The 12,060-nt window shown below is 60.1% G+C and overlaps 1 protein-coding gene across 1 annotated transcript in view; it reads right to left on the bottom strand.

Moving 5' to 3' along the window:
* Positions 1-11,974, bottom strand: part of LRRC16B (leucine rich repeat containing 16B) — a 16,637-nt gene extending 4,663 nt beyond the window's left edge. The window contains exons 1-32 of the mRNA XM_010831309.1: positions 11,935-11,974; positions 10,399-10,493; positions 10,039-10,089; positions 9,875-9,934; positions 9,674-9,789; positions 9,364-9,461; positions 9,062-9,132; positions 8,890-8,963; positions 8,590-8,665; positions 8,423-8,511; positions 7,868-7,962; positions 7,549-7,635; positions 7,222-7,331; positions 7,011-7,088; positions 6,367-6,443; positions 6,183-6,287; positions 6,021-6,090; positions 5,517-5,598; positions 5,293-5,389; positions 5,088-5,142; positions 4,835-5,007; positions 4,526-4,594; positions 4,215-4,308; positions 4,031-4,129; positions 3,321-3,449; positions 3,031-3,144; positions 2,443-2,618; positions 1,429-1,516; positions 1,137-1,274; positions 794-857; positions 468-676; positions 6-80 (exon numbers count right to left, since the gene is read on the bottom strand). Of these exons, the coding sequence (XP_010829611.1) occupies positions 6-80; positions 468-676; positions 794-857; positions 1,137-1,274; positions 1,429-1,516; positions 2,443-2,618; positions 3,031-3,144; positions 3,321-3,449; positions 4,031-4,129; positions 4,215-4,308; positions 4,526-4,594; positions 4,835-5,007; positions 5,088-5,142; positions 5,293-5,389; positions 5,517-5,598; positions 6,021-6,090; positions 6,183-6,287; positions 6,367-6,443; positions 7,011-7,088; positions 7,222-7,331; positions 7,549-7,635; positions 7,868-7,962; positions 8,423-8,511; positions 8,590-8,665; positions 8,890-8,963; positions 9,062-9,132; positions 9,364-9,461; positions 9,674-9,789; positions 9,875-9,934; positions 10,039-10,089; positions 10,399-10,493; positions 11,935-11,974 (3,054 nt within the window). The remainder of the gene's footprint in view (positions 1-5; positions 81-467; positions 677-793; positions 858-1,136; positions 1,275-1,428; positions 1,517-2,442; positions 2,619-3,030; positions 3,145-3,320; positions 3,450-4,030; positions 4,130-4,214; positions 4,309-4,525; positions 4,595-4,834; positions 5,008-5,087; positions 5,143-5,292; positions 5,390-5,516; positions 5,599-6,020; positions 6,091-6,182; positions 6,288-6,366; positions 6,444-7,010; positions 7,089-7,221; positions 7,332-7,548; positions 7,636-7,867; positions 7,963-8,422; positions 8,512-8,589; positions 8,666-8,889; positions 8,964-9,061; positions 9,133-9,363; positions 9,462-9,673; positions 9,790-9,874; positions 9,935-10,038; positions 10,090-10,398; positions 10,494-11,934) is intronic.
* Positions 11,975-12,060: the final 86 nt, after the last annotated feature.

Below are 12,060 nucleotides of genomic sequence, written 5' to 3'. Positions count from 1 at the left end.
CTCCTGTTGAAGAAGTCCTCCAGCCCCTCATCCAGGCGGGTGGCCATTCCGTTCTCCTGACGGGTCCCAGGTACTGGCGCCTGCTGGGAGGAAAGTCCTGTAGGATATATTATCTGGGTGAGGAAGCCCTCCTCCCCTCTATTCAAGGCCAGCCCCCTGGGACTTGACCTTGCCTCCTCCTGACCCCATGCAAACACAGACTTCAGGCTACATGGGTATCTCAAGCTTGGCAGCTCTTGACTCTCACCAAAATGAGAACTGCCACTGTCCAGCAGGCAGATTTCCTATCTGTGACCAGGTCTAGCTCCATCCAATCTGGATGCTCCCTCTTCTGTTCCATGGCCTGCCTGGGCCCCCACCTGATCCCACAAGGCTAGGACCTCTGGCATTGGTGTCCTAGAGCTAGAGTCCCTGGCTCTGGCATTGCTAAGTGAAGCTGGTCCTCTGGTGAGGCCTTAGGGACTCACACTGGGCCGACCAGGTCCTGGAGGGGTGGTCCTGGGGGGCCGGGGCCGCCCTTGTGTTTGATGCCTTAGTTTATAGCCGTGAGTGGGCAGCTCGGAGAGACCTTCCCAGGAACCACTAGCTGCGGGCTGGCTGCTCCCGAGTCCTGAGAACCAGCCAGGGGGGATTCCCAGGCTCCCCAGCTGACTTTCCATGTCCTGAGGGCTCCCACCTGTGGGGACAGCAGCATTAGAGGGACTAGCAGGAGGGATGGGGAGAGAGAAGGTTGGAGAGGCAGAGATAAAAGAAACAGAATCAGTGCCATCAGCTAGGAGGCTGGAAGACTCACTAATGAAGGCAGACACTGGCCGGATCTTGCGGCAGCGTTTCTGCTTTTTGATGGCCATGGTGTCCTGCAGAGAGGGAGGCGAATGATGGGGCCAGGTGGCAAGTCCCAGGAGACTCACCTGGAGCCTCCCATTCCTCATGAAGTCTTCTCTTTAGGGTCCATCGTGCCTCCCCGTCCTCAGGCAGCCGAGGCAATGGGACAAGGGAAGAGGCTGGGTGGGATCCGGGTGAGGGGATGAGACCCAGTGTGGGGCAGAGGGTGGAGTCCAGGGACGTAGAAAGGGACGGTGGTTTGCAGGTTCAGAGGCAGGACCAAGGTTAAGGAGGGGAGTGGGGGTGCTCACGATGTTGGTTCCAAGCTCATCATCTGTGGTCTCCTCGTGGTCGTGGTTCCGGCCTCGGCCTCGGGAGGACAGATCCTGCCCTTGGCCTGGCCCCCCTGGTGGATCTGACAATGTTCTTAGCTGGGCCAGGTGTCGGGCCTAGGGAAGGACAGGTGTGAACAAGGAAGATCAAGATCCCAAGGAGGTTGCCCGCCTCCCAGGATCTTGATGGGGAGGGTTGGGGGGGCAGGTGGGTTGATGTGGGATGGGGTAGAGGGCCTCCCTGGGCCTGGTGGAGGCTCAGAAGTCTTACCAGGCTCTTGTGGGAGTGGTATAGCTCCTGCAGGATCTCGTCTACTATGGAGTTGGTCAAGTAGGTGACGACTGAGAGCTTCACTTCACTGTGGGCACAAGGAGAGGTACTCAGCTCCCCCGTCCCCACCTTGGCGTCTCTGCCCCAGCCTTTCCCAGATGCCTGAGAGAGTGGGCCAACTGCCCTGGCTGCCCACGGAAAACACAGCTGCTGTGCAAGGTACCGTGGGTCTACCACTCAGCTCCACCCACAGCCCTTCCAGCCTAGGGGTGTGTGGATGAGGAGGGTGGACGAGAAGGAACCGAGGGGAAAGAGGAGCACAGGGGCTCTGGGTCAGGTCCCTGGAGCTCCAGGGCAACAGACAGAGGTAAGTTGAGTTGCTGAGTGAATTCTGCTGGCCTTAGCTGGCATCACTGACTCAATGGACACGAGTTTGAGCAAACTCCAGGAGATAGTGAAGGACAGGGATGCTCGGAGTGCTGCAGTCCATGGGGTTGCAAAGAGTTGGACACAACTGAGTGACTGAACAGCATCAACAACTGCTGTAAAAGCAGGAACCAGTATTTCTTGAGCTTGCCTATTTCATGGGTTTGTGTTATAATTTTCCTTTGTTTCCTTGTCTTGAGAGGTGGTACCCAGACTGGAATGAAAGAGTGCTCTAGGGGCCACGAAAATGTGGGGGGATAAGCAGTGCAGTCCATGTACCCGTATTCTTTGTCCCTACCTCTGAGGAGGCTATGCTCTGTTTCTAGAGGTCACTTCCTGGGGTCTGTGTGCGGCTGTGTGTATGTGTACACCTGTGTGCACTGTCTGGACTCCTAAACCCCAGCTCAGCATTTACACTTCTAGGGCAAAGACCAGTCAGACCCTAAATAGCAAGGTTGCAGTTGGTTAAAGATTCATCTCTTATAATGGAGATTGTCATTCATTATTCATTGCTGATAGCTGGGCCCCGGAGTCCCTAAGTGCTCAAGGCCAAGTCCAGCCTGTCCCAGCCCCGCCCCTGCCTCTCACTCCAGCTTGTTCTGAATATCCTGTCCGGCCTGCTCCAGTAGCGCCCCGCGGATGAAGTTCCGGGGCACGGTGACACGCTCGGCCACGTTGCTCAGCATCTTGTTGTGCCCTTCGGCCACCCGCATGGCCACGGGGCATAATTCCTGCGTCAGGCTGACCATGGACTCCAGGATCACCTAGTGTGGGACGAAAGGAGGCCAGAGCCCCAAGGAGGTCAGGGCTGGCCCCACAACGGAAGAGACTGCAGCATGTCTAGCTCATCAAGGTCACAGGGCAGGTTAGCAGCAGAGCCTTGGACACTCAGGCCTCCCCACATCCTGGTCAGTGTTCCTGCCATCCTACCACATGGACACATGGACAAGGGAGAGTCAGTCTAAGGATCAGAGTCGAGGGAGAAGTCAGAGTTCAGGGGCTAAGGCTGAAAGAAGCAACAAACATCCAAGCCCAGTTTTCTGACAATGCCTTGGGGCAGCGGGCATGTAGGTGGTCTTCTGCACTTCCTTCTTGCCCACAGTAATCCCCCTGTGCTGACCTCTGCCCTCGGCTAAGGGCCTTGGTCAGCACTGGGCTCCTCCCCCCGGGACTTGCCTGAAGCTCCTTGTCCACAGCCTTGGACACCTCACTGGCCACTGACTCCAGCCTCTGCCGCACAGGCCCATCGTTGGCCAGCATGTGGCCCAGCTCGTAGAGGCTGGGAAACAGCTGGAGAAGGAACAGGGTCTGATCAGAAAGCCAGAATTGGGCCTCACTGGGTCCCTGGGGGGCCCTGGGCTAGGAAGGTAGATGCACGGGGCAGGGGGTGGATGCTCCTGGGTTGGCACGTGGCCTTCCTGTGCTCTCTAGACTGTCGGGGGAGGGCGGGGCTGCAGAATGCTCACCGCCCGGGAGTTCTTGGCATCCTTGATGAGATCCCGGGCGTAGAGCAGCTCGTCTTGCACAGGCTCCAGGGGGCACAGCCTCAGGGCCCGGACCTCCTCCTGCACCCGTCCGCACAGTCGCTGCAGCATCTGCAGCACAGTGGCAGGAGTGTCAGGGGGGACCCCCGCCTCTTCACCTTCCCAGATGGGCCCTGGGTGCCCCATTTCTGGGCTCCCTTGGACCATGTCGCTGGTGCTGCCACTGACAGGGCAAGGGTGACGTCTACCGATGGCCTGTCCCTTCCTCTTCTTGGGAGGCCATTCTTTTTTTTTTTTTTTAATTTTATTTTATTTTTAAACTTTACAATATTGTATTAGTTTTGCCAAATATCGACACAGGTATACCTGTGTTCCCCATCCTGAACCCTCCTCCCTCCTCCCTCCCCATACCCTCCCTCTTGGGAGGCCATTCTTGAACGCTCAGCAGAGCTCCCACAGTCCTGGGACCCCTTGTCCGAGACCCCTGCTGTTTGCCCACATGTTCTCTCATGTTTGGGGCCCACGTTCTGCATGTCCATTCTGTTTGCTCTCTCACACGCTCAGTCCAGCTGTAGGCACCTCAGGATGCCTCTCTCCCGACCCCTCCCCACCCCGCCCTGCACTCCAACACATCGCCCCTGTGCTCCCCGCATGCCCACGTGCGCCCCCATGTCCCGGAGGGAAACGTTTACTTGCTCGGCGCTGCTGGTCACCAGGCCCTGCTGCAGCCTGAAGGCCTGCTCCTGGGGGCATGTCTGGGAGTGATTGTTCCTCACCAGGCACCACTGGATCTAGAGATGATGGGTGGGTGGGGTCAGGACCGGGGCAGGCGGGCTGGCCCCTGCCCCTGGGGATCCACCCCGCTCAGGCCACCACCTTCTGCCAGACGTCCTCGGTGCGCTCGGGGGCGCTGCGGTAGGCTTGGGAGATGTCGCTCACTGGGAAGGACATGAAGCGCAGCGTGTGGTTGCTGTGGGACAGAGCGGCACAGCTGGGTGGGGAGGAGGTGGCAGGGCAGGCTCCTGCTGCCCACACCCACCTCTTGCTGACCACGTCCCTCCACGGTCCTCCTTAACGTTTCTATGCTATTAGGTCAGATGCACTGGATTGGGGCTTGTGAAGTTCAGGCTGGATCCAGGTACAGGGAGGCTGGGGGCTTGGTTAGGGCAGGGCCCTAGCCTACTCACCTCTCCAGGGCCCTCGCAATGTCCAGAAAGCCCAGGGCGGATGTATTGTTCCGATCCCAGAGGATAGTTCTGGGGAAAGGGTGGGCATCAGCTTGTTACCCCTCCTACTGGGCCTCTCTTAGGGAGCAGGGACAGCCCCACCGGGAGCCCTCCCACCTTTCCTAGTTAATGAGGCTGACTCAGAGATAGTCCTGGGACTAAGGGTCTCCTGGAAACTGGGGTATAAGCAGTGAGGCAGCAGGGAGGGCAGGTATGTGTGTTTGGGGGAGGGCTGGGGCTCCAGGTGAGAGGGTCGAGTCTGGGCCCCACCTGAGGGAGGAGTTTATCTGCAGGGCCTTAGACAGCATCTTGGCCCCGATGTCCTCCATGCCATTGCCGCTCAAATCCACCTTTGCCAGGCAGGTGTTGCTGCCCAGGGCATTGATGAGGATGCTGGTGCGAAGCTTCAGCCGGGAGTCTGCCACCGACAGTGACTGCAGGGACTGTGTTGGCAAGTGGGGGGTTGGACCCAGTCCCTGCAGCCCCCATCACTGCAGGTCCCCTCCCAGGCCCCGGCACTCACACAGTCCTCTTCCTGGATCAGCTGTACCAGCTTGTGGAGGATCTCCTCCAGGGTCCTGCAGGGAGTTGGGACTCAGAGTAGGAGGAGAGGGGGCTGGGGTCATGCTACTGGAGCAGCAGAAAGGTGGTCAGGGGTGATACAGTGAGCCAAAAGGATAAGCTGATGATGGAGTGGGGGTCTGTGGGTATAGGGAGAGGGGCCTCACTTGGCCTTGACGTTGAAGTTCTTTCCCAGGAACAGGTGCTTGAGAGACTTGTTCTTCCCAAGTGCAGGCACCAGTGTCAGGAGGTCTGAGTCGAACCCTGGCCGGCAGATGGAGAAGCCTGGACTTGAGGCCTGAGTCTCACAAGAGTCATCTGAGGGTTTCTCCCCCAGGCTCCAGGCCCCTGTCCCCACCTGGCCCCCAGGAAGGGAGGGGCCCCCACTCACCATTGTCTGACAGATCCAGGCTGCCCACACAGGTGACAGCCCCCAGCTGCTCCTGCAAAGCCTGGGCTCCAGCTGAGCGGAGCTGTAGGGACACAGTGGGGGTGAGGCAGGAGGCAGGGGTTGGGGTGGAAGATAGGGCCCCTCTAATGCTCAGAGATAAGAGGAGTCACACCAGGATTCAAGGTCAAATCGGGTCTCGAGTGTGAAATCAGGAGGCCCCTTCTCCACACCAGATCCTTCCCCAGGGCTCTCTTCCCTTCCTTCTGCCAGAAAAATCTCTGGGCCGCTGCTCTGGAGACAGCCTGTTCCTGCCATCTGCTGGGAAAGCCTGGTATTTCCCATCCCCAAGCGGTCAGGGAGGGGATACCGGAGACTGGAAATGACCTCTAGAAAGAGTGGAGGTGTGGTCAGGTTGTGGGGCTGCAGAGGGGTAGTGCAGAGGCAACATGGAGTCAGAGCTTGACTTAGGTCAGAGAGATGAATGGCAGAGGAAGGAGGGCTCACCTCACAGCTGCTGAGGTCCAGGTGCAGATCGCTGAGGTGACTGTTGAGGGACAGGCCCTGGAGCAGTGCCCTGTGGGAACAAGGTCAGCGGGTCCACCTTTACCCTTCGCCCCTTCTCCCAGGGCTCCCCCTCGGACGCCCCCAACCCTGCACCCACCCGACCTGAGGGCCTCCAGGGGCAGCCTCGTGGCCGACAGGTTGACGTGGCTCAGAGTGTAGGCGCTGCTGAAGAACTGCTTGAAGGCCGGGGGCGCCTCCCGGCCCTTCCTGTGGAGATGTCTGGGGTCAGCAAGGGAGGGGTTGCCCATGGCTTGCCCCTCCACTCCCCATACCCCTGCGCTCCCACCTGTGGGAGCAGCTGTTTCGCGCCAGGTTGAGGTAGGTGAGGTGGGAGCAGCAGCCGTGAAGTAGGGCACCCAGAAGCTGTGGGGGAGACAGGGCGCATCTCAAGGGGCAGCGAAGACTCCCTCCTCCAACCCCACCGAGGTCCTGGCGCTTCACCCTCTGTGGTCAGTCTGTGCAAGGCCCGCTGTGCCTGCCTCACTTAGCCTCTTCAAGCCTCAGTTTCCCCTCTGTGGAAAGTGGGTGTCCTCCCACCTGTCTGGCCCCAGGGGTGTGAGAGGCTCATAGGCAGTGGATGTGTTAAAGCCAGGGCCACCACAGGCTTATAAGGTGGCTGGTTCAAGTTAGGGAAGGAGTCCTTTCCCCCAGGGGGACTCAGCCCTGCGCTGGGGTGCACAGCCAGGGGATGGATCCAGGCTGGCTTTCAGGCACAGCTATAGCACAACCTTGGGCAGCGCACAAAGTGCCACACAGGGGTGAGCTTTGGGGTCGCTTTGGAATTTTGCTGAACCTGAAGCCGTCCTACCAGCTTGACCCACCTCTGTACTCAAAGAGAGTACAGAGACCAGAGAGTACAAGGTGAGGCAGAGACCCACCCTGGCCTCCCCAAGTCCCTGCAGGCTGGCTCCCCCATCACCAACCCCTCACCGAGTCGATGGTGCAGTCGGTCCCCGCCAGGTCCAGGTGTACCAGGGCATTGGGCTGGGCCAGGAAACTGTAGAGGGCCTGGGAAGGAAGGACAGAGGGGGCTGCAGGGGGAGAGGTGACAGAGCCCCTCCCCTCCCCAGGGCTAAAGGGCAGAGACTCCAGGCCCTGAGTGTATTTCTGCAGGGACTTGAGGCGCTGTTAGTGGACTCACGTTGGCCTCGTCGGTGGCGAGCAGCCCAGGGTTCTTGCTCAGGTCCAGGTACCGGAGAGAGCTGGCAAAGGCCGGGTTGGCCCCAAAGGTCTGGCCCAGCGCCTGGAGCCCTGAGCACAGCGGGCACTGGGCTGGGTTGGCCCCCATCCCCCCCTCTCCCCCTTGCATGCAATTCTTCCCCACTCCCCAGCTGTGCTCCTGTCCCTTCTGCGATCCTTGGGATACCATGTGCATGGGTGGGGCCTCTGGGACTCGATACCCAGGTAGTACGGCGAGGGGGGGGGTTAGGGGTCAGGGGCCAGAGGTCAGGGGTCCCGGGTCAAGTACCTCTAGGGGAGATGGCAGTCTTGGCCAGGCACAGTTTGGTGAGGCCAGTGGGGAAGCAGAGGAGCTGCTGGCTCAGACTGAGGAAACCTGGGGAGTGGAGAGAGAAAAGGGCCTCCCTGAGAGATAGGCAGTGGGGGCAGGCAGTGCAGAGTCAGACAGGGGGCTTGAGTGGAATGTGGGCCTGGGGTCTAGGATGGAGGTACTGGGATAGGGGCTGGCATCAGGTTGGAGAGCCCCTGTTCAGCCCTGGGTTGGGCTCTGGGCTGGGCTGGGGGGGTCTGCATTGTGGTGGGGGGCAGGATTCAGGGCTGGGGCTCACCCTTGTCCTCGATGGGGTTGTGGGACAGAGTGAGGGCATGCAGCACACAGCTCCCGTTCTCCCCAAACACCCCGGCCAGCTTCTGGACAAAGTCCCTTCAGGGAAGGGGAGGAAGGATGTGTTTGTCCCAGGCTCTGGGCTTCCCCTCCTCCTCCATCTGCCTGCCTGGCTGGGGCTGCAATGGTCAGAGGTCCCCACAGGTGAGGAGCAGCTCGGGGCCTGCAGGGAGCCTGCTGTCACTCAGGAGTACCTGGGAAGTGGTGCTGAGACAAAGCCCGGCTGCGGGTCCTCGAGACAGGAGCAGAGTAGTCTGCTCTGAGGCTGACGGCAGGAGGGGATGGGGCTCAGAGATACTGGGGAAGGCCGTGGAGCTGGGGGTCGGGAGGCTTAGGTGGGACTTGCTGTGTGCCCTCTTTGGGCCTCAGTCTCCTCTTCTGTAAAGTGAGGAGCTGGATGAGATGGTTCTACATCACGAGGCTACATCATGCCCTGAGGTTCTGGGACCCTAAGACTACATCAAGGAGCACCACTACCCAAGGAGGAGGCTGGCCTCACGTCTTAAGCCCAGCGTTGTCCAGCACCAGCTCTTCAAGGCTCCCCGACTTGCTCAGGGTGTGTAGCACCTGTTCTAGCACTTCAGAGCCCTGGGGACAGAGGGGGCCGTGTGGTCAGGAGCCAGAGAGGGCACTACTCTCCCGTCCCCCATTCCTCCTAGACCCTACCAGCCGCAGGTCTTTGCAGTAGAGTTTGGTGAACCATTGGTTGTAGGCCAGGGCTGCCACCATTAGGGCCAAGTCTCTGTGGGAAGATTGATGGGGGCAGGAAAGTGGTGAGCAGGTGACCGGGGCAGGAAAGAAGAGACTAAGGATGGGGTGGTTGGAAGCCTAGATGGGTGGAGGGCAGTGGGTGTGGGGGCTGGGAGACAGAGCCCAGGCTTGGTGGGGCCAGAAGGGAGAGGCTAGAAGGGCCAGGGCTGGGCTGAGGCTGGAATGCGGGGTTAAGTCTCTATCCCGTCTACTTACCGGCTCTCCAAGTGGCTGAAATCCAAAAGATTGAACTCTCGGTTATCCTCGGCATGATAGATGGTGTCCACATCCTTGGAGAGGTGGAACTGGCTCGCATCTGCTCCCCTCCTCCGTGGCCCCTCCCTCCAGGTCCCACCTGCCCGCCTGCCAGGTCCCTACCCAAACGCACCCATTGCACCTCTTCACGGCAGTGCAGCCCGTTGTAGTCGCACAGGGCAGCGTAGGTCTCAGAGAAGCCACCTGTGGGGCAGGAGATGGGCTGGCTCCTTAAAGGCTAAGGGGGTGGGGAGGAGACTTGGAGCATTCAAGGAAAGGTCGAGGTCATTTTATGTGCCAGTGTCTTGGGTTCCTGCAGCATCATGAACCTCCGAGGTCTGGGAGCTGTGGAGCCTCAAGCCCTATACACAGAGGACTCTGAGCAAGGGGCAGGGTGGTGTAGGCCCCCTTTCCCTCGAGCCTGCCCCTGCTCACCGCAGACACTGTGGGTGGTGGATGTGGAAGTCTCAGAGTTGGGGGACGTGTCTCGGGGCCCGTCCGGGGTGTCTGCATTTCCACGCCGGATTAGACTCCTGGAAAAACAACAAATCCATCCCAAGATGGGTGGAAAGCGGCTCTCAATTCTTCCTCTGTTACAGATTCTGGATCCCTAGGAAAAGCAGGACTGGGGACATGAGAGCTCTTCTCCTTGGTGTCACGGGGTCCCAGGACCAGGGGAAGGAGGGAGGGGGGAGGGGGCTTCTTTATTGTCTGACCCCTGAGAGACTCCTCCTTTGCCACTCACCCAGGGCCAGGGCAGACCTTGGAGAGGGCAGAGCTCACATGTCGTGTCACCTGGTCCACGCTCTCAGCTGATGGCAGCCGCATGCTCACCATGCCACGCTCCGTCTCCACTAGGATCTGGGGGAGAGGGAGCGGCAGGGACTCAGACACAGGTTCCCTCCTCCTGCTGGCCCAGGAGCGGAGCCCACGCTCCAGTGCTCACCTGGTTCTGACTGAGCGTGTTGAAGGCGCGGATCTCTAGGACATTGAAGGAGCTCTCCACCTGAGGGGTGGGGGCATGGGAATGTGCAGCTCCTGGTCAGGGCCTGGCTGCTGGGCTCAGAGGAGGGCACCCTGGGTGTTCTCCCACTCATCAGCCCAACTCACCTTGGCTGGGACTTTAAGGGGGAAGAGGTGGAGACGCCAGGAGGTCAGGGCCTTCAGAGAGGGGAAAAATAGAGCATCAGCAGCAAATGGTAGTTTCCTGGGCTCTAGTCCCCCTGCGCTCTGTCAGCGCCCTCAGTCCGTGTGCCCTCCCTGCCAACTGGCCTTCTGCTCTGAAAGTCCCTGCTTCTCTCTTATGCCCTGCCCCAGGTTCCTGGACATCCAGCCAGTCCAGCCTCCCCCTCCCACAGGCTATGTCTTTTCAGCACTCCTCCACCTGTCTCCTTTGCCCCCCAGGTTCCTTGCCCTTACCAGCCCAGGTGCCCTTGATTCCCCCTTCCTTCCCCCAGTCCAGTCCCTTACCAGTACTCGGTCCTCGAACTTCTTGGGCTTTGTCTCCAGCTTCACGCGATGTTGTTGGAGCACAGCCCCTTGGCTCAGGCACCTCCGGATGCTGTCTGCAGGTGGGTAGTAGGCTGCTCAGGGCCCCCCTTACCCTAGCTACCCCCACATACCCAAGGCCCTCCAGGGGCAGGGGCAGAGAGGAGGAGAGAGAATCAGAGAGAGATGAAGAACAGGAATTGAGATCTTTCCTTCTTGGGTAACTTTTTCTATTAGAAAGGCAGGGGTGCTACGGAGAAAACCCTGGCTTCTGCTGTCCCTGAGTGGAGGGACAGTAGCTGCGTGGCACTCTGGGAGAGTGTGAAGGATTTTCCCAACCCGTGCACTCCAGCAGCTGTCAACCCATACAGAGTGAGTCAGTGTGTAGGGGCGTGGGGGTGTCCCACTACATGCTTGATGGTCTGGTGTGGTGTCTGCCTTTTACTATGTGTGTAAAGAAGATGCCAGGGAGCTTGTGTTGAGGATGGGTAAGTGTGAATGAGTATGCAGTACTTGCAGTTGTGAAAGGGGCACAGAGCCAGCCAGTTCTCCTGTGGGTGGGGGGTAGGGAGGTAGGAAGGAGTTAGTGTTTAAATGAGTCCCATATCCATCTGCTGGAGAATCATCCAGATATCCCAGTGTGCGTGCGTGCGTGCCTGTGTGTGTGTGTGTGTGCAGTTTCTGTAAAGATGTGGGTACACACATCTCACAACTGTGCTTGTGTGCCTCTGGAGGTGTGGGAGATGGGCACAGTGTAGCATGCCTCTGAGTATCCTTGAGAGTCCTGGTCTCTGCGTGCGCTAGCCTGTGCTCCCACCTCTGGGGGTCAGGGTTGTGGCTGTGCTGGGGGGTCGGTCTTGGTTTGGAACAGTCTGAGGACCAGGCAAACAGGAGAGGCCTTGAGGTGTGGGTGTGGGGTAGAGAGCAGGGGGCAGGCTGGTATGAGGGTTGTTGTAGGTGAGCTGCAGAGACCCTGCTCCCGGTTTTAGTTCCAGTCCAAGCCCTCTTCCCTGACTCCCGTCTTTGCCCCCACTGCCTGGGCACAGCCCGGCTTCTTGAGGGGCTCTTTGGAGCCAGTTCCGGGGCGGGGCCGGGAGGAGGGAGGGTGTTGAGCCCAGAGGCGGTCAGGACCTGGGGCAGCTCCCATCACCCGGCGGGGCGGGCCTGGCCCCGCCCGGCGGGGGAAAGGGGACTCTCCGGCGGCGAGACTGGATGCTTCGCCTAGGGATGGGCCAGGATAGCTGAGAGTCAGCCCCAGGGAGCGTGAAGGGACTGCACCTGTCACTGAAGATCGGGACGGGAGGCTCTGGGACAGGTAGGTCCTGAAGGGTGAGGCGAGGGGGCAGCGGAGGATGCTCTGGGGACAGCGATGCCCCGAGCTGGGATGCAGGGGCAGGGGGCTGCCCTGGAACCGGGATGCATGAGGGGCGGAGGGACCGGGGTGTACCGCGGAGAGTAACGCACTAGGGCTGGGAGGCTCCCGGACGGAGCGTCCCAGAGACCACCGCAGCCTCGTACCTTGCAGCTCGCGGGTGAGCTCCGCGCTGGACTTGGCCATGGCGGCCGCTGCTGCCGCTGTTGCTGCAGAGGAGCCGCCGTCACCGCCGCCGGGGAGCCGCGGCACATGCTAGACCCGGCTCCGGC

The sequence above is a fragment of the Bison bison genome, unplaced genomic scaffold (assembly GCF_000754665.1).
Source record: "Bison bison bison isolate TAMUID 2011002044 unplaced genomic scaffold, Bison_UMD1.0 scf7180017864526, whole genome shotgun sequence".
Lineage (NCBI taxonomy): Eukaryota > Metazoa > Chordata > Mammalia > Artiodactyla > Bovidae > Bison > Bison bison.
Note: the sequence above shows the minus strand (reverse complement) of the source record. Positions and strands in the feature narration are given on the sequence as shown.